General features: G+C 41.8%; 1 protein-coding gene across 2 annotated transcripts; it reads left to right on the forward strand.

Annotated features, from left to right (window-relative positions):
• The first annotated feature begins 752 nt into the window (after window positions 1–752).
• Strit1 (small transmembrane regulator of ion transport 1) lies at window positions 753–3917 on the forward strand. Of its 2 annotated transcripts, none has more exons than XM_040268271.2 (3): window positions 753–1165; window positions 3631–3729; window positions 3826–3917. In XM_040268271.2, the coding sequence occupies exons 1-2, from the start codon at window positions 1153–1155 to the stop codon at window positions 3723–3725; spliced, it is 108 nt and encodes a 35-aa protein (XP_040124205.1). In that variant the 5' UTR covers window positions 753–1152; the 3' UTR covers window positions 3726–3729; window positions 3826–3917. The 2 variants fall into 2 exon arrangements, with proteins under 2 accessions (XP_040124205.1, XP_040124206.1); XM_040268272.2 differs by having other exon boundaries at window positions 756–1165; window positions 3634–3729.
• Window positions 3918–21450: the final 17533 nt, after the last annotated feature.

Here is a 21450-nt window from a genome sequence, read left to right on the forward strand (position 1 = left end):
AGATCTTGGCTTCACACTAATTAAGATAGAAAATCATACAATGTCCTTGCCTTGTGGTGGAAGCTCAGTACAGCTGAAATGTCATTGCAAATACAGGAGGACAGGGGCTTTTCAGTGCCTAAACAGGAGTTCAGAGAACCCTGGGCTGACCCTGAGCATTGGTGCCATGTGGCCATTTGTAGGGAAACATGACTCTTGGAGTTCTGTGGGGATCTTTGATCAGGTCTCTTGCTGGAGAACCTGCTTAGTCCCAGGCTGGGTTTTGGAGATGTTAATCACCGGGTCACTTTGAGAGATTTTTTTTTCCAGCCAGACTCCCAAATTAAAGCCATTCCAATGAGAACCTAGAGAATAGTGCAGGTCATGTTGTATAAACCAGGTCGGACTTTGAAAAATGAAATGTCTTTTTCTTAACGTCGCTAGTACAAACAACCGGCTTATGACTGCTCCCTGAAAATCTAGGCAACACCGCGGGGTCTTTGTTGCTCAGTTTCTAGTACATTTATATCAACAATTTCTGATTTTAGGATGGGTTCAAAGGCTGGGGCATCATTTAATTTATTTTATCTTTTGCATCTGCAATATAATAAAGAACTGTCTAGATTTCATATGGCTTTTCATTTTGCCATTATGTAATTCCCCTGTATAAGTATTTTTATTCTCATTTTAAAATTAAAGAACTCAAAGCCCGGGTTAAAGGACTTAGTTTTCATTACAGAAATAGCAGGGCTGGAATTTGAACCCAGATCTCTCCACCTCCCAAATCCTTTCTTTCTTATGTATCACCCTCCCTCCTGATGGAGTCTGTAGTTTCCAAGTCATTTTTCCTGAGTGCCCCCTTACTGAACATTTTCTTCTCATCATCTAAAGAGGATTAAAAATGTGCATGCCTGTGCGTTAGGAAGACTCAGCTTACCTAAGTGTTCCAGTCCCCGGAGCCCCCTGTTTGCTCCATAATAAAAGAATATAGCAGAAGCAGGAGTTCTGCTTTCCAATGACTTACATCACCCTGCAGACAATTGGCAGGCAGGAGAGGGGCAGCTGCCACACTCTTCAGATATCTCTCTATTTAAAGTTCAAAGAGACGCTGGATAACAATAAGGAAGAGGTAAGCGTGCCCTGCCCCTGCAGTGCCACTCCACAGCAGGAAGAATGGCCGGGAAAGGTAAGAGCCAAGGCACAGATTCTTTAGCAAAGAAGGATTCGGGACTTGGGTTTATTTGTGTTTCTTAGCATTTGCATTCTAAAGAACAGGGTACCTCTGCTAAAGGATCATTAGCCATTTTAATGTAGCTGCCAAAAAGGAATTCTATAGATATGCCGTTCAGAAATCATGCCTATGAGTTGTACCGAATTTTGAAAGAATCAGACAATCAAAGGAGCTTAATCTTATTCATGCTCATTTTGAAAGATGAGTTGTCAACCATGATACTTCTCTGGATGTGAGGTCGTTGGGGTGCTGGGTCAGGGTTAAGGACAGCCAAGTTCTGTGCTGGATCCACTAATGGGCCAGGTGAATTTGGAGCAGTCGCTGGGCTTCTCCCAGCCTGCTTTCTGATTGTAAAATGAGAAAATTTGGCTTAGTCATCTCTAATAAGCTCCATACCTAAATTTATTTTTTTCTGCTCTTTAAACATTTTTCATGTTTACATAATTGACTCCAATATAATAAAATAGGCTGAATATATCTGTGCTAAGATGTGTTCTTTAAAAACCTGCAGGAATTTTTGCTCTTAATTCCAACAACGACCTGGTACAATATGTTTCTTCTCGTCGTCCCCCTTTTACAGATAAGGAAACTGACACATGGCTAAGTTTAGTGTCTGTCCACAGGCACTGGAGTGGTGGCAGCAGGTCTGGGCTTGGGCAGTCTGGACTCACAGTGCAGTGCCCTTAAGAGCACCTCCAGCGGTCACCACGTGGTGTGCTCAGAGCTGGACAAAGAGAGAAGCATTTCGAAATTACTCTCTGGATTTAAAAAGAAGTTTTGCTCTTGTGCTGATAACATGAGTGTGCAGAGTATGTCGGGGCTTATGTACCCCCATTTCCAAACAGTGCTACACATAGAGGAAAAGCCAGAAATATCAGTGCTCAAAGAACACTAGCGAGGGTTACATTTGAGTGCCGAAATGCATGGCAAGTTATACTGTTTTACAAGGAATAGAAAGTAATAGAATATTTACTTTTAGAGCTTTATTAAATGCAAATTTCATTAAAATATGCCTTATTAAATTTTATTAAATATGCTTGCATAAAATATTTATAAGTATTCAATTGAAAGATCAATATTAATTTTCAAGTTCTTTGAAACTGACAAAAATCCATTCTCATTTATATGAACAGTTAAACATTTACTGTCCTATATTTTCACTGTACTGGCCCCTTAACTCACGAACAGGCTCTTGTCCAAATGAGAGTCAAGGGCATCTACTGCTATACACGTACAGCCAGAGCACACGATGGGCAAAGAGCATTCTTATTAACCGATTCACGCCTCAAGTTCAAGGTCACAGTGAGAAGAGCAGCAAGGGAAGACCACTCTAGTCATCAGTTAAGAGAGATGCAGACCCTTGCAAAAATAGCTTGCAAGTATTAAAGTTCCTTTAAACTTCAGAGAGTTTGCTTTTATGAAAGCATGTTCTAATTTTAGAAATGTCTTGTCTCTTGATGACTTTATATTAATAGCGTTTAAAAAGCCCTTCACAGTTGGAAGTGCTGGGAGGTGTGGTGGGGAGAGCACTTGGAGAGAACATGCCTCCCTGTAGCTAACGGCAGACCTGGCTGTGCTTTCCAGATAAGAATTGGAGTCCTGAACCCTGATTCTGAGCTGTCTTCCTGTGCTGTCTGAACCTTTCCACAAGGTGTATGTGCACAAGTGTTTGCTTGAATGAGCAGGATTGATGCAGTGACTATTTACAAATTGCTTTTCACTGGTAAAGATACAAATAGGAGGGGCCAGAGAAATATGATAGTCAAAACACCTTCCCTTCGTGAGTTGTTGGGTTATTGCTGCCTAGAGATTCCAGTTCAGTGCTGGTTGTTATAATGAACAAGTTTAAAGAAATAGTCTCTTTTCTTCATTTGAAAATGATTATGTAAGGTATGCTCTTTTCCTTTCCCTGTGGAATATAAAGCCAGTCATTGAGACCAAGAACAATCCTCCAACACTTCTCCACATTATGATTTCCAGTTTTGTGGGAACCACCTCCGAGTTACAGCGGGTGGTGGTTGGGTAAGCAGCCCTCAAGGTGTCATTGCACAAATGACAGATGTGTTCTGTGTACACTAACCTCACGGGGCCCCTGGAGTTGACAAAGCCTAGCATGCATTGTACCATTTGACCCTTACCACTCCGGGAGGTAGTTATCAAACATCTTGTCACCTAGACCTTCAAGTAGGGAAGTTCCAGCTGAGAGCTGCCCAAGGTCACACACTATAAAAGGACAGCCTTTGGTATTCCAAGGGGCTGGGGCTGACCCACAGGCATCCTTAATACAGAAGAAAGAATACCTATGCACGGGATGCTAGGGAGTGAATTTTCCCTTCACATTACCATACACTTATTCTCTTGTTCAGAAGATTTAACACCAAAACGACTTAACTAATCATTTTCCTTTGTTTATTTTTAAGCAGAGTCCACGTTACAGCACTTTCTGGTCCCCATTCTTCTCCTGATCGGCTGGATTGTGGGCTGCATCATAGTGATTTATGTTGTCTTCTCTTAGGCAGGTGAGGGTTTTAACAATTGAATAGGTTTGTTTATTCATAGCATATATTGCTTCAGAAATATTCTCTATTTTCCTAATGGAACTTTTTGTCATTTAGGCAAGAAGACCTCAGATTGGCGTCTTTTAGAAGACTTCAGAAAGATGTGAATGTGACTGATTAATAAATGTGTCTCATGTTAAAAAAAAAAACCTGCAGTGTTCAGCATCACTTTATTAGTTTGGAATATTAGCTGGTGCTTTGGTTCATAAACATCTCTTCAGGAACTTATTTAAAATCATTGGTTAAAAAAAGATTATAAGAAAACATGGGTGAATTTCTCTATATCCAGAGAGTAGGCAAACTCCTAACCATACATAAGCAATGGGGAAAAATTTGATAAATTTAATTAAATATGTTGCCCCCCCCCAAAAAAATATGGGAGAATGAATTGAAAGGAAGAACAGACCATTCATAAAAAACAAAGCGTAAAGTTAAACTTGGCTCTTAATCTCTTGCTAATAACAAGAAAAATGAAATTAAAACTACTATTGAGGAGCCATTATTCACTTACCAGGTATAAAAAAATAAAGATGCTTACATATTGAAAATGTGGGAAATAGCATGTTCACACACTGTCTTTGCAAATCCAAAATGGAACAACTTTTTGAGAGAGGGTCTTTCTCTGTTGGCCAAACTAGTCTTGAACTTTAGGACTGAGTGATCATCTTGCCTCAGGCTTCCCAGTAGCTGGGACTACAGGTGTAGACCATTGCACCAGGCTATGTACCGCATTCTGGGGGGATTTGGCAGCTGGATCTCTCTGAATGCACTTTGTTTTACAGTTTTTTTTAAATTCTATAATTATTTTAGAATTTGAAAAGGAAAAAGTAATCTCCCAAATTTAAAATAAGCTAGAACAAACCTAATAGAGTATCAAGTTGGTGGTATAGACACAAAGAGTACAGAAATCTCCCCAGTGACTTAAAAACAGTGTTTCTTTACTGTATATGTTGTGAGGCAGACAGCTTAAAACCATGTTCAGTGATGTTTTTGTTAGTGGTAATATGGATATTATTGGTTTGAAAGTCAGACCATCAGTATAAATGTCAAATAAATGCCTAGTGATCTTGAATTGAATAGCAACTATTAATATGAACTCACTACTTATTTTCCTTCTTATAAAAAATAAATATGTTTCATAGTTCTGATCACTGAAAATGCCTGGTTGGGGAGGAGAACCCTGCTTTCATTGTGTCTTGAAGGACCAGCCTCCACTCAAGATAGTCAGGGGTCCTGTGTGGGAGGCCGACATAACCTGTGACCAGTGTTGGCTTCCCCTCCTGGTCGGCTGAGGCACTGTTGGTCACCCTGTGCTCTGGTTGCTTAGGTAACTGAAGACAGTAACCCTGATCTTGAGGGTAGAGAAAATGCAAATGTGTCTTCGTGCAGGGGCGTGCCTTCCCACATCCCCAGGGATCCAGCTACGCTCACCTGTCCTTGTAACCCTGCCCCCTTTGACCTTCATTGGATGGAAATTTCTAAAGAATCTAGAGTTCCCCCCAGTAAAAGTGCACTCTGAACTGTGCTCGAGCTCTCTCACCAGCATCTAGTGAGACTCCTCACTCTCCCATTTGGGGAACTTGAGGCCGAGGGCAGAGGAGCCATCTGGGGCTTGATTTAAAGGTAAATTGTGTGTCTGTGTTTTATTTTGATGCCTTAGGGAGTTCACTCCAGCGACCCTTAGTTTAGCTATCTGTGGGGGTTGTACACGGCAGTCCTGGCCTAGTCTGAGTCAGGAAATACACAATGTGATTTGCACTGTTTTAATTGGATAGTTCAGTCTGATGACACCTGTACCCCTTGATCAATCTCACTGCCCAGAAAGGGTTAAAACTAGACCTTGTGTGCCTCCTGATAGGGCAACAAGTACACTGGGCCACCCAGGAAGACTGCTTCCCAGACACAGTACCTCAAGGGAAACTAGTCTCTGGATCAATCTAGCAGGCCATTCAAGACAAAAATCCTGATTGCGCATTCAGCCAAGTCCAGAGTGTGGAAAACTGAAGCTCACAGCCCAGGTTTTCTAACAAATACCTGGCACTGAGAAGTGGGGCGGGTGAGGAGGCTATTCCAGAATATGCGAGAGCAAACAAAAGTGGTGTATGGACCTACAAAAGACACTTTTTTTTGTATTTCTGTGATAAAGATTTAAGAGAATTGTTATTAATTTTATTCATTGTAACAATGGCAACTCATAATAGAAAACAAAAACCTTTATCTGGGAGAGACACATACTGAGTTATCTGCTGGGGAGACGATAGGGATTTCATTAAATTATCCTCACGGAAAGTAAACTAAAAAATAAATAATATTTATATTTTTTTTAAGGTGAGTAATAATTTCATGAGGGTTTATTAGAGTCTTGGATATATTTTTGTGCATAAACATTTTTTTTTTTTTTTGGTTTCTTTCTTCCTCCCAGTGGCTCTGTGTTACAAACCACGACAAATGCAAATAGTTTTGAATGGAATAAAATCTGGTTTTATTCCTGAACTTCGCCTCTGAGGTTTCTGGTTTAACAATTGTGTGGTGGGGCCAGGAGCCCGCACTTTCATGAATTCTCCCAGGGATGCTTGGTCACCTGAAATCTGAGACCATTGCTTTAGGGAAGTGGTCCCTAGACTGTAGTGCAGGCCTCCGTCCCTGGAGATCTTAAAACACACGCCACTAGGCCACATTCTCAGAGTGTTTGACCCAGAAGCTCTGGGGAGTGGGCTTAGGAACCTAATTTCTATCAGGGTTTCAGGTGATGCTGCTGCTGCTGGCGCAGGATCCCTATTTTGAGAGTCACTGCTCTAGAAGGGACCTGATTTCTTCCTTGTAACTCTGGCACCCTCTGCCATTTCATCCTTTTCCATTAATTTTTCTACAGACATTAATTTCCTCATCAAAAGGTAAGAGAAGATTTTTTTTTCCTTAATTCATGATTCTTGTCTTTTAAACTCAGTACAGCATTTTCAGAAGTCTTCCTAATATTCTTCTATTTAAAGTAATACTTCCAAAATTTAAAGAGAAAATGCATGGAAGGTCAGGCTCACTTATGTTCATTAGTGACCTAACTTGAGTTTTCTCCAGACCTGAAAACTTACCTGTCTTGTCTCTGGAGCCGACTCCTCCAGGCTGGAAGAAGCTGGTTCATGTTTTCAAAGACGTAGGCGTTGGTCAGTATCTCCCTGGCAGCTGGAAGTCAGCATGGTGTAAGTGCATGCCACAGAGCACAGGCTGGACACTAGGGCTGGTCCCACTGGATGGGCAGCTCTGAGTTGGCTCATGTGGGCTTTCATGGATCCGAGAACACCACCTTCTTCTTTTTCATAATTACTGATTTAATTTAAACAATGGTCTGTTCATTCACTTGAACTTCATCTGGGCTGTAGACTTTTAACGAGAGAAACTGCGAGAGCTTTAAACCCTCAAACATGTGTGCAAACTGAAGATACTATTTCAAGGTTCATGGACCTCCTGAAAGCTACTGAAAAGACCCTCTAGGCTAAGCAGCTTCTACTCTCTGAAGCCCAGACTTCTTCACTACGTGGCTCCAGTTTTACTTGGAGCTAAAGACATGACCTCATGGCTTAGCTTGCTTTCTAGCTGGAGATCGGTTTCTCTTTCTTTCCCTTTTTAAAAATATTTTCAAAATTTATTTTCATTGACAAAAATTGTATATATTTGTGGTATGCAATGTGATGTTTTGACATCTGTACACCCTGTGGAATGACTAAATCCAGCTAATTAATGGATCCATTGCCTCACATACCTATCATTTGCTGCAGTGGGAGTATTTAAAATCGACTCTCAGCAATTTTGAAAGATATAATACATTATTATTAAATATAATTACCATGTTGCAAATATATCCTCCAATCTCTGCAATCTTGGGTCCTTTGACCCACATCCCTCCCTTTGCCCACTGCCCAGCCCCTATGAACCGACATTCTACTCAGCATGGTCTGGGACTACACACACTTGGGAGATAGTTTGGGTGGCTTTCTGCTCCTGGCGTACTTCCCGTAGTGCAGGGTTGTCTACTAGATCCTTCCGTGTTGTGGCCAGGCATGAGCTTCTCCTTCCTGAGGCTGGACCGAATTCCGCTGTGTGTATGTACCACATTTTCTTCTTCCACTGGTGGATGGATTTCACATCTTGGCAACTGTGAACAGGGCTGCAGTGGACTTGGGAGTGTAGATTTCTGTGACCTTCTGGATTCAGTTTCTTTGGACACATACCCAGAAGTGAAATTTCTGAATCTCCTGGCCGACTGGAGTTTTGCTGTTTCCCGTAATGGCAGACTGTCTCCTTACTTCTTCCCATTGACATCGATCCTCCCCATCAGCTTCCTTGCTTTCTTATCCTGCAGGTCCTGGCATTTTGTTCTGTACAGCAGGATTGTGGCAACCCACGGCCAGTGTCTGTAAGAGCTTTCTCCGTATGCACGAGTCCTCTAGTGTGCTGAAGCTGTAGAGAATCTTGCTTCTTAGGTACCAGTTGCCCAGCCTCCTCCAGAACACCCATGTGTCTCTACAGTCCTCCTCTGACAAACATTTTATTATTTCAAGAGCTCAATGTCCTTTAGACATATTGAAACATTGTTTTTACTCAGGAATAGAAATAAATTTTCCTACAATAAGTAATTTAGTTTCATGTCTCCACATCCACAGTTGAAAAAAATCACTGTGATGTGTAATAATATTTCATTATATTTAATAATTACACGAAAGCATAATGATGATACACAATGTTATTTGGGGATTAATAGTTTCATAAATGTGCATCATATTTTCCCCATTAAATTTTAAGCTATTTATGGGTGAATCCATTTCTTACCTTCCCGACTGAGGATATAGTTAACAGAAGGCAAGTAGTAAATGTGGATCAGATGCGTGATCAGTTTATTTTCTCCTTAATACAGTATTGAATACATAATGATAATATTCTAACTTTAAATGTTAAAGGTGTCACTAGGGCAATTTAAGCTGGATTGGAGTTCTCAGAGAAGTGATCGGTGATCTTCCAACCGTAGATTCAGGTAACTGATTACATACAGACCTCACAAGGCATAAAATCTTACATGTAAAATTTCCAAATCTTTGGCTTACAGTCTTTCAGAATGCCCATATAATTATTCGAGAGGATGATTACATTGAGTTGGCTAGTCCATGAAATGTTTCAATTGCATTGATGCCCAGTTTACATGGCGAAAACACCTCCACTCTCTGCTTCTCCCCCTTGTCCCCTCAAAATACATACTGGATTTTAGAGCTGAGAAAGATTACTTTCTACATATCCTGCATTAGGACATAAAAATAACTAAAAAAAAAAAAAGAACTCTTGAAGAAGGCTTCTTATTCCCTAGTGTGTCTGGGGAGAGAGATAAATTCCAATGAATTTTGAAATATTTAATGAAACTTCTCACGACTTACCAAGCTTGGTAGAACTGAGAAAATTCCCTAGAGCACAGAATCCTACAGGAGAGATCCTTATGCACAAACAGAAATAACATCTTTCAGTAAAATCCACCTACTCGGAGTAAAATGGACCTTAATTTCACTTTCTTTTTGCAATAAAATTATTTTCTATTTATATGTACTCAAAACACTTATTCTTGCTTATTGCCGTTACTCAAACTTTCCCTGTATTTCTTATTTTCTTTTCTATTTTGGACAGGCAGTATCACATAAAGCATAAATATACATTAGCCTAAGTTTCCCTTTGAGGGGAGAAAGGAACACTGAAAGCAGAAGAATTCTATTTTGAGTCAGTCATTTCCCGTAGAATGAAAAAGATGAATGTTTTATTTTTACTCCACTCTCTTTTGAAAGTGATTCTTGGTTTGAAAAAGTGAGGTGGGTATGTAATTTCTTACAAATCATCTGCATGAATCATGGGCACAAGATCTGTGGCTTTCATGGAAGAGCAGACATATCCCAGGGCTTAGGGCTTTGGTCATTGTCCTTGATTTAGGTCCACTGTCAGTCATTTGCTTGGACTGGACAGACAGGTCCTTCTAAACTCAATATTCCCCATGCAGATGTGCACCCGACAGAGTTCTTTCTTTGGAGATTATGCCTACAAATAGTAGAGGAAATAGGATATTGATTGGAAGCCTGATGGCGAATGAAACAGGGTCATGGAGAAACCATTTGGAGTTTTTATAGGTTACTTGCTCTGTAAAATTGGTCCAGAAATAGCAGGTAAGTGGAAATAGGATTTTCAGGGGTTTGCATATTGATGTGTTCCAAGTCCTGAAACTGCTCCTTTATGCATTTCCTCTCATCTCATTACACGAGATGTCCTCGGGGTAGGATTCATTTTGACTTAGAAAACACACTAACCTACTCTAATAGACAGTAATCACATCAGCATGTTATAGACATGAAATATATTTTTCATTTATCTTGCTAGGGGTAAAAAATTGCTTTCAAGCCTGCTGACAACAGTGGCAACTTGGTAAATGGATTGCTTTGTGTCCGACTGGATGGCCTCTTCAAGCGTGTGGCCATATCCACTCAGTTTTATTTTCCTCTTTGCTTTCTGCTCTTGTCTATTTATTGGTCTCTTCTATTTCTCTTCTTATTCTCATAAATGTAATCATCCCTTTGCGGGTCTCAGTAACCTGGGGAGAATAATGGTACCCCTTTGATGATAGTCATTTCAAGTTTCCTGGCTCCTGCCTCCTCTCCTGAAGAACCTGGCAAGGTCCTGTCTTAGCCTATGTTCTGCTGCTAAAACAAGATATCACAGACTAAGTCAATTTTAAATAAGAGATGTTTATTTGTCTCCTGGTTCTTATTCCACTCAAGCTATGTACCTTGATTCTGAAAGCCTCTGATGCAAATAAGTAGGGTCAGTGATCATTTAAGACAAAATGCTGCTCTCAGCCCACCCAACTGAAGAGTTTGAAGAACATATTCAGGATTCAGCGCTTTTAGTTGGCATTGCTTTTAGTGAGCACTTCTCTGGTCACCTACGTGCCCAGTGACTCACCACTAGGACTCTGATCCTCCTCAGTGTGGGTCTTTCCCCTCTGTGTCCCCCGCCAGACTCGAGCTCCTCCAACATTGATTGAGTGGCACTGTGCACCACAGGGAGATGGCATGTATGAAGTGGTAAATCCCAGGATGCTGCCTTTACAGGCAGCCTCATGAGACACAGTATGTGGGTGGCATTCCTAGGGACGTTGAACACTTGCTAAATTCAGGCTAATGTGAAACGTGCTCTTCCGCCTCTTCCCCTGGCCATGCTTCTCACTGTGTTAAACATTGCTGCTTATTCCACTATACAACTTTGTGCAGTGGATTTTGTCACCATGTCGACGCTGGGCAGAAGGGAGCTGGCATACAGAGATGCCAGTGTCTCCTGTTTGTATAGTTCATAATTGATATGATCAGGACTTGAACTTATGTCTTCTGGTTCCAAACTGTCCTTCCACTGTCCGTAGGATCACCGAAGGACCGTGTTCTGCTTTGTTTCCAACTATGCTGTAAGAGTTCCCACATCTCAGGATGGCGACCCTCCAGTCTCTTCATCAAGGATTGCCAATTGCATTTGTTTCTTTTGGGCAACGCTTACTGTGTGTTCTGACCACATCTCTTGGACTGATGTTCACTTAACTGCTGGGAGAAGTCACCTCTGAAGGGAGGGGAGCTGAAGATTGGAAAAGGGGATCTGAACTTCTCACTTCTTTCTGAGTGGCCTGTTAGAAGTTGAGCGAGCACTATGCTCCCACAGGAAATAACGAGTGGAGAGCCGTCCATGGGGCTGTGTGTGGACTACATCGGCATCGCAGCCCAGTGAATAGGAGAATCTGGTGTCTGGGAACTTCCAGTGGACATTTCCTCTGACTCAAACACATTGTGAGCCCTATTCAGCTCTGCCTGGTCCCACACAGCACCAGAAATGGGTGACCTGCTATAGCTGCATAGCCCCTGAGATGGGTGTGACCTGCCAAGATGCCAATCAACCTGCTGACTTTAACACATCACGAGGCAAGACTCTCCCCTGAAACCTTATCCCTGCCTTTGATGTACCCCCTTACCCATTTTCTAACTGTCTAGCTCCAGCTCCTATGTGGGCTGGATCTATCAGGTGCTCCAAGTCTTGGCTCTTTATTTTTTGTTCCTCACTAATTATTCTAGACTTTAATTTCTTAGGAGTCTTACATCCTCCTGAGCATGAAGAAGAACCCCCCTAATGAGGCTCCGGACACCTCCCCATAATAACGGACATCTTATTTCTGGATTTATGGTGTTGCGTGTTGTGTGTGCTGCTTGCGCTTTAGCATCAGGGTAGACCTGAACCTCTGCATGCTTGGAGCACTCTGGATGATTCTGCTTGGAGGAGGCAGTCAAGAGCTTGCCCTCCGTCTCCTCTTTCTCCTCTTCTGCAAGATCTCCATGGTTCCCTTTCTCTAACCACCTTCTGGCCTTCTACTCTTTCAGCCCCTTCCTAAGGCTTATGGTCAAGTTCTTAGATTTCCTCATTCTCTTGGCTTGAAGGGATCTCCATGCCACAGAATTTAAGGTTCTCAGCTACTTATATCTGAGCTGCCAACTCCTGGTGCTAGCTTTAAGCCAGCTCTGCACAATCAGTTCCAGAAAAGAGCTCCCTGACCCTCTAGGCCTCCTTGAGATACTCCATCCTTGTTCCCAACACCCAAGTCCATGCCACCGCTCCCTTCTAGCATTTAATTTTTTTTTGCCATATTTGATTTTTTTTATTATTGGTTGTTCAAAACATTACAAAGCTCTTCACATATCATATTTCATACATTTGATTCAAGTGGGTTATGAACTCCCATTTTTACCCCAAATACAGATTGCAGAATCACATCGGTTACACATCCACATTTTTACATAATGCCATACTAGTGACTGTTGTATTCTGCTTCTTTCCTATCCTCTACTATCCCCCCTACCTTCCCCTCCCATCTTCTTTTTCTACCCCATCTACTGTAATTCATTTCTCTCCCTTTTTTTCCCTTTCCCCTCACAACCTCTTATATGTAATTTTGAATAACCCTGAGGGTCTCCTTCCATTTCCATGCAATTTCCCTTCTCTCTCCCTTTCCCTCCCACCTCTCGTCCCTGTTTAATGATAATCTTTTGCTCATGCTCTTCCTCCCTGCTCTGTTTTTAGTTGCTCTCCTTATATCAAAGAAGACATTTGGCATCTGTTCTTTAGGGATTGGCTAGCTTCACTTAGCATAATCTGCTCTAATGCCATCCATTTCCCTGCAAATTCCATGATTTTGTCATTTTTTAGTGCTGAGTAATACTCCATTGTGTATAAATGCCACATTTTTTTAATCCATTCATCTATTGAAGGGCATCTAAGTTGGTTCCACAGTCTAGCTATTGTGAATTGTGCTGCTATGAACATCGATGTAGCAGTATCACTATAGTACGCTCTTTTAAGGTCTTCAGGGAATATTCTGAGAAGGGAAATAGCTGGGTCAAATGGTGGTTCCATTCCCAGCTTTCCCAGGAATCTCCATACTGCTTTCCAAATTGGCCGCACCAATTTGCAGTCCCACCAGCAACGTACAAGTGTACCCTTTTCCCCATATTCTCGCCAGCACTTGTTGTTGTTTGACTTCATAATGGCTGCTAATCTTGGAGTGAGATGGTATCTTAGGGTGGTTTTGATTTGCATTTCTCTGACTGCTAGAGATGGTGAGCATTTTTTCATGTACTTGTTGATTGATTGTATGTCCTCCTCTGAGAAGTGTCTGTTCAGGTCTTTGGCCCATTTGTTGATTGGGTTATTTGTTTTCTTATTGTTTAATTTTTTGAGTTCTTTGTATACTCTGGATATTAGGCTCTATCTGAAGTGTGAGGAGTAAAAATTTGTTCCCAGGATGTAGGCTCCCTATTTACCTCTCTTATTGTTTCTCTTGCTGAGAAAAGACTTTTTAGTTTGAGTAAGTCCCATTTGTTGATTCTTGTTATTAACTCTTGTACTATGGGTGTCCTATTAGGGAATTTGGAGCCCGATCCCACAATATGTAGATTGGAGCCAACTTTTTCTTCTATCAGATGCAGAGTCTCTGATTTGATATCAAGCTCCTCCTTCTAGCATTTAAATAGCAGCTCACAGTGAGCTTTCTCCAAGCAGCAAAGGGACAGGGAGCTTCAAGCCTTCCCTTTCGTCTGCAGGCCTGGACAGTAAGTTGAGGGTTTTCATGGTATAAATTCTATACAGGGACGTTCACCCTGGTGCTTGGAAACAAAGCTGAAATCTCTAGATGACACGGACTTTAGATTCTTGCACACTGTTCACGAATAACCATGACATCAAAAGAGCTCTATCATCAAAAGGTACGTAAGTAATGAATGAACCTGTTCACCCTGACAGGTGCCCACCGTACAGAGAATAAGAGGCTCAAATGCCCCCTGCCTATCTTCAACCCTGCTCCCTTCTCAGAGGTGACACTCCCAGCAGTTTAGAGGGTGTCGATCTAGAATGACTGCAGTGTGTGCCCAAGACTGCTCACAGGTTTTATTAGTGTGAGTGTTTTCTAGTGCAGCTGGCCCCGGCTTAGGATGTTGTACTTAAGAGTTTTAGACTCTATCATTTGTGTGACGATGATATGCCTGAAATAGAAGTCGTGCTTTGAATTTTGACTCCCTGGACTGGAGTGGCATGACACTCTCACGACACAGGGCAGTGGTAGCAAAGCTCAGCTATATGTCTATAGAGTACGATTTTTAAAAAATCCATGTCTAAATAAATTCATTATGGAGACAAAAGGAAGAAAATAAATCAAGGGATATTTCCGTGGTGATTCTCAGCTAAGAATTCAAATAAGTTTAAAAAGAACAACAGCCGTCCTAGCTGACTGATCTCGGTAACTTGGTCACCCCAATATCAAGGAGAACTTTGGGAAGGGAAAGTGCTGTGGTATGTCCTAGAGACAGCGGGGTGTGTCCCCAGGGGGCGGAGGTCACTGGAGTCCAGGCAGAGAGCAGGGCTCTTGGCTGCACTCCCTGGAGGAAAGTAGCAGGGTCAGGCGCAGAGCTCAGTGGCACACTTTGAAACCGTGTCTGTGCTTTTTTGATGTCACATTAACAAATTCAGCTACTAGAAGCATTTGAGTCTCGCTGCCTCAGCCACTGCGCTCACCAATCGTCCACTGGAGTCTCTTTTTGTCCTGGCTGGTGAAAGCCCTGCAGCCCTTCCCATCATCATTAGTCCAAGATGACAGTCAAGTCCTTCTCTGTGCCCAGCCCTGGACAAGCTGGCAGGACCCCCTGCCTTTGGCGTGGGCAACCAAGCTAGTGACCTCCTGGGAAGGGCTGAAGAGGCACAAAGGTGAGGCTCGGCTCTCGCCAGTGCTGGTGAAGAATGCTGGTGACCTAAAGTCCTGAGTTGGTTTCTTTCTCCATGTCTGACCTCACTTGATAAAAGGTCATTGCAGAGGTGACAGAGGTGGTTTTGTTTTTGTATTTATTTTTTACAAGCAAGTTGATGAAAATAGGTGTGTGTGTGTGTGTGTGTGTGTGTGTGTGTGTGTGTTTTCCCCCCAATAGACCAGAGATCTGTGTAGTTCGAATCACCTTTGTATGTAAGTGACCAAACCACAGGGCTGCAGCACGGTCCCCTAGAGACCAGCTCCTCTGAAGTCAGTGCTCTTGTTACAGAGCCGTCCACTCACGCCACCTGTTTGGCCCTCTCCTGCAGCTCTCCGGATTGCACTGTGGCTTGCCAGCCATCCACTACTGACATTTTGTTTCCATTAAGTTCTATCTAAATGACTCTCAATCATTTAGTAAAGAAAATAAAGTCCCTATGGATGGATGTGGGTCCTGAAAAATCAGTGTGACAAAGAAATTACCCTTCTTAAAAATAACTTTTTCAGGCCCCTGAGTATTTCTTTTCCGGTTCTCAAAGTTTGGTCCGTGGACAAATAGCAGCATTGCCTGGGGACTTGTGAGGAAGCAAACACTTGGACTCCAGCCCTTGAACTGAAGCCTCTGGGGTGGCCCAGTAGTGCTTGTGATGCCCAAGTTTGAGAACCACTGTCTCTGAGCCATCCCTGACTTTTCCTAAAGTACCGTCTCAGTGTGACATGCACCTACACAACACTTGACATGGTCTTCCCTTGAAACCCGTGAATTTCTTTTTTTGATGAAAGATGACAGGACAGGTTGCACTCTCTTTCTGAATCTGACTCTAATTTAGTTGTGGCAAACACAAAGTTAGTACATTCATTGATCATTCAGGACTCACACGCTCATGTGCTTTTGGGGTCAGCAATGTGGCACAGGTGAGAGAAAAACAACGTAAGAAAATAGGGAATATGCACAACCACGTGCCCAAATGGAGGTTTGTTCCTTCCTGCTTAATGCCACTGACGTTCACGTTGAAGAGAATATTGTCTGATCAAACAGAACACGGTTGTCTCTAATGTTCAATTTATACTACTGCCAATCAGGCTAAAGACGTCTATTTAAAGTCTATTCCCGAGAATAAGATTTGTAAATAGTGATGTTATTTGATTTTGATGGCTATTGGGATTAGATCTTTCTAGACATATGAGAATGTCTTATTAAAAAAAATAAAAGAAAATAAAAATGTATAGAATGCTAAAGCTTTGCTTTGAGTCAAAATTTGTACAAAATTCAAAGTAGAGTCTATAACAAGGTTTAAAGACTTGTGTAGGCTTTGAGGTCTTACCATGACTTGACTTCATTTCTCATCTGATTTCACTTAGCATTAAGTTAAAAAAATATATATGCAAGAGCAAATCCAAGACAGCTGCCACTTGAAAAGAAATCAAAGCCAGGCAAGGCAGAGAAACTAACACGAGATACACGTTTCTGATCTCAGATCACCATGAGGCAGGACTCGTGGGTTTGGGGATCAAAAGTTAATATAAGTAAAGCAAGTGTTCCTGATTTCCTTTCATCTGAGAAAGGTTAAGAAAAGGAAATGGCATGCCTAGGTATTTTTTTTCCCCTTCCAAGGGAAGATAATGTCTTTTTGATGAGCATGTATTTCCCTTTCTCTAAAAAATAAATGTACTGAAAAATAAACATCTAGGCTCTTTAGTTTAATGAACATATTTGTTTTAGGCTTCTAGAAACTCTTAAGTATAAAATCAAAGGATATTTAGATACAGACTCTCTCATTATTTTCCTTGAAACAAGATCATCTGTATGTTTAAGAACTCCTACCTTTATACCATCAGAGACTTTCTCTAGAACCCTGTATTTCCAGACATCATGGAGTTACCTATGTAAGTTGATCCAGGAAGCACTCATTTCTAAATCGTTTCTTCCTTCCTTGACCCCACCTTCCCGCTGAGACCCGAGTGAGGGACTGACTTACCTGTAGGGCACAGGTAGGGAAAGAAGCAGCCAGGGGGAGACTTCGATGCTTGGTGTGAAGACCCCATGGAACCAGGAAGCTGCCCTACGGCTGCAACAGGTTTTTGGCATGTGTGGATTTGGGATCAAGTTTACAGTCATCCAAGCTTTCTAGCCTACTCTTTGTGAAATTTCTGTTCAGAATACTGCTGACTTAAAGAGGGTTGGGCAGACAGAGTGCTTGGTGCTCCTGTCCTCTGAGCCGGCATTCATCCCCCTTTCCTCTGGCGGCTGCCAAATGTGTTGAATGATGTGTGTCCCATGGGGCGCTTTCCTAAAGTGTTGGGCATGAGACATCCTTTTCCAGGGCTGTAGTGTAGATGCCAACTGGCAGATGATCTCGTGTAGAAAACCAGGCTGGTGGGGCACCCCTTGCAGTGACTTCTGGTATGGAGGATGGAGCCCAGGGCCTCTGGCATGCTGGGCAAGTGCTCCACCACGGAGCTGCACTCCAAGCTGAAGCATCTCATAATAGTAAGCTGAAGTACCAAGGTCTGGAAATGCGCTTGATACCTCCAGGCCACCAAGCATCACAGCGTGGTAGCACAGCGTGCTGTGGACTACACCCACTTACTCTCATGATCATGAGGCTGACTGGCACCAAAGCTTACCCAGTAATGCCCAGCATCTCCAGAGGGTCACATGGCATATCCTTAGCCTAGGCAAAGACGAGAAGTCAAAGTACCATTTCCCTGAATGTGCGTGACTTTCACCCCATTGTAGTGTTGAAAAATCATAAATCATTGTAAGTCAGAGATTGTCTGAGATTCCTGGAAATGCCTCATTTCTTTTTTAAACCAGGCTAAAGCTGAGGCCCCGCACAAGTTTAAACACTTAGAGACTTGGACAGAAAGAATTTATTTCAAAGCTTCTCAGGATTCCGACACTATTTGGAGGTTGTTCCATACAAAGAGACTGTATTGTGTCAGGGTAAATTCAATATAACATCGATTTATTGTGCATCTGCTGTAGGCATCAGTTCTAGTTCCATGTATATCATGGAAAAAGAAAAGACTCTCAGGGTAGGTGGGGGTTGGGACTGCAGTGGTTGGGGTGGAATTGCAGCCTGGAATCCTGTGGGAGCCAATGGCCTAGCAGGCACCTGGCAAGGTGCTCCAGGCAAGAATCAACTGGATCCAAGGTTCCAGGGCAAATGCACCTGTACATCCAGGAGGGAAGGAGGCCAGAATACTCAGGCTGGAGGAGTGTGGGCCCTGGAGAGGAAGGGGGAGGCCAGAGCAGTGAGGTCACTGGGACTGGCAGGTCACCCAAAGGACTGTGGCTTTTGCTCCGTAAGGAGTGGGAGTCATTTCAGGGTCTGAGCCCAGGAGTGACCACTTTGACTAGCACTTTCAGAGAATCATTCTGCTGAGTTGATCATAGATTTCAGGCATGTGGGTGTGAGGGGTGGGAGACAGAGAGACTGCAAAGAAGCCGTGGAAAAAAATAACACAGGAATGAAGATCCTGGCCATTCATACCATGGTGGCAACCGTATTGATGAAAGTGATCACTCTGGATTTTGAAAAGGCTTCATTTCAAAATGATTTTTATAGGATTTACAAGCATAGCACAGAGAGTTCCCAAATACCCTTTATCCAGCTTCCCTTGAGGCAAATAGCTTATGTAATCGTGGCACATTATTTCAAAACTTAAGAAATTTAAATGGGTACAATGCCATTAACCAGATTGCAGACTCTCTTTATAATCTAGCAGTTTTCCCATAAATGTCTTTTTATTCTTTCTGTCTCAGGATCCAATCCAGCATCCCATATTGAACTTAGTTGTCAGGTCTCCTTAGTCAAAAGTGACCACTTCTCAGTCTTGCCCTGTTCCTGACCTTGGACATTTTGAGGATGACCGGTCAGGTTCTTTGTAGACTGTGGAATTGACATTGTCTGTTATTTCCTTAGCATTGCGCTAAGATTATAGGTTTTGGGAATGAGTACCATAGATGGTGGGCCTTCTCATCATATTGTGTCAGGACTGTGAGATGCGAACCTGGTTTTTCCCAGTGATGTTAGCTGATCCATCATTTGGGATTTCCAGTGTCTTCCAGGCATCTCCATGAGAAGTGACTCTTTTCTTATTTCCATACTCTCTTCCTTGGAAGTGAGTCACTAAGTCCAGCCCACTCTCAAGGAATTGGGGATTAAGCCTAGATTTCTAGAGGGAGGGATGTCAAAGTCTTTGTGGACATATGATAAAATTACTATAGTAATGATTACATTTTGGGGGGAAGAGATACTTTGAAGTTGTGAAAATATCCTTTCTCCTTAAGGAGATGCATGCTACTAACCCAAGGTTATCTGTTTCTTATGACCTGGAACACATTTCCACAAACCAAGTATCTTAAATCCATATTGATTTACCATCTTACAGTTGTAGGGGTCAAAAGCGTACAGTACAATCACAATGCTGGTAGGTTGGTACTTCCAGAGACCCTAAGAAAGAATCTGTTTTCTTGATTTTCATTTTCTACAGGCTGCATCCTTTCATTCCTGATGCCTTTGTCTGTCTTTAAAGCCAGCAGCACAGGGCCCTTGGATCCACCAGGTAATTCAGATTAATCTCTGCTGTCAAGGTTCTTAACTTGAGATGCCAAGTCCCTTTCCCATGTAAGGTAACATATTCACAGAAGCCAAAAATGAGAATGTCCATATATTGAGGAAAGGGACTTTGTTTACTTACTCCCCTCACTTATTTACACATATACATATGTGTATCTACAACTACATTTATTTATGTGCGTCTTTGGACACATATGTGTGTGTGTGTGTAAATATATGATGTGTGTGTGTGTGTGAGTGTGTATTTATATAATACACATGAATTTGACTATCTGGATCTGTGTCAAGGATAGAAACCATTGAATTTCCAGGTAGGTGTGAGAAACAGAGGAATTCAGGAGGACATAAAGTTTGGACCAGAGTTACTGATAGCATAAAGCTGATAGTTGGTATCAGCTGAAAACAGGAAAGTTCCATGCAGAGTACCTTTTGCAGAAATTTAGTTTTAGTGTTGGACATGATGAGCTTTTAATTTATTTTTTTAAATAGAAATGTAAGTGGAGCTATTAACTAGGAATTTGAATATAATTGTTTGGAATTTCTAAGTGTGGTTTCAGCTAGAAATGCGAAGTTGGGAATGATCAGCTCCCAGATGGCAGTTAATACCCAAATGAGACACAAAGGAGTGAGCCGACAGAAAAGGCCCCAAAACTGAGTGTTGGCCTTTTTCAACCTAAAGAAATTGTAGAGAAGAGAAATAGAAGCAGAGAATTAATTGAAAAGGGTAGATTCTAGCTCCCTTGGTAAGAGGGTGAACAACCACTTTGACTGGGACAGATTATGCTTTAAATATGGATATATAATTTTAAAATAGAATACCAAATACCGGGTAAAAAAATGCTGGATATTTTAAAATGCATAGACATTACTGCAGAAATATTAAATCAAACAAAAGTCTCCCTCAGTCCTAATAGAGATTAATACTTCTAGAGTTGCTTCTTCTAAAAGGACAATGAGTAAAAATATCACCCAATTAGTATTCATTACTTATCCAGATACTTAAAACTTAATGGTTCTACTGAACTTTATCCTAACCCATTAGTTCCAAAAGACTAAATTGTTGCAGGAGAACTTCACTCTGGCCTGGTCTTAGCAGCGTTTACTCTCTTGCTGTTTTGTTCAGACTTTGAAGAACTAAGAAGTAGGGGAGATAGCCCCCCAATTTACCAGGCCTAAAAGGCAATCAGAGTTGATTTTAGCTATTTTACAAGGCAGATAGTTAGAGACAAACCACTATTCAAAGGCAATTGCTTCGAGTTATAGAAATTCTTTGAATCTCAGAATGTTTCCTATGGAGCTGTAAAGAAATGAGTCCTTATTAACAAACTTATTATCCTCTAATTCTCACAGTAGCAATTATGGGTACGGAAACATACGCAAAAGCAGTATTAAGGGCAAAATTACAGCAAATAATCCTTTCTACCTCAGTCTAAAAATATCCATTCAGGGGTGGAGATAAGCAAAGGCAAAAGAATAGCTGATTACAAAATGAGCCATAACATCGGTCCATTGATCAGAGATGTAAATGTAATTTCCTCTTAAATTATCCCACGGATTGCAGTTTAGCAGTATTAGACAATGATAACCACATGAGGTTATCTAGACACTTTTCTATTTAATTTAGCAGCTATCTCAGGAGGAGTGGCCGACAGGGAGCTGACAGGAATAACGATGGGTATAGAGGAAGCTGGGGCAGAGTCTTGCCTAGGCTAGAATTTAAGGATCCTAAAATCACTACATCAGCTC

The sequence above is a fragment of the Ictidomys tridecemlineatus genome, chromosome 3, assembly GCF_052094955.1.
Source record: "Ictidomys tridecemlineatus isolate mIctTri1 chromosome 3, mIctTri1.hap1, whole genome shotgun sequence".
In the NCBI taxonomy this organism is placed as follows: Eukaryota; Metazoa; Chordata; class Mammalia; order Rodentia; family Sciuridae; genus Ictidomys; species Ictidomys tridecemlineatus.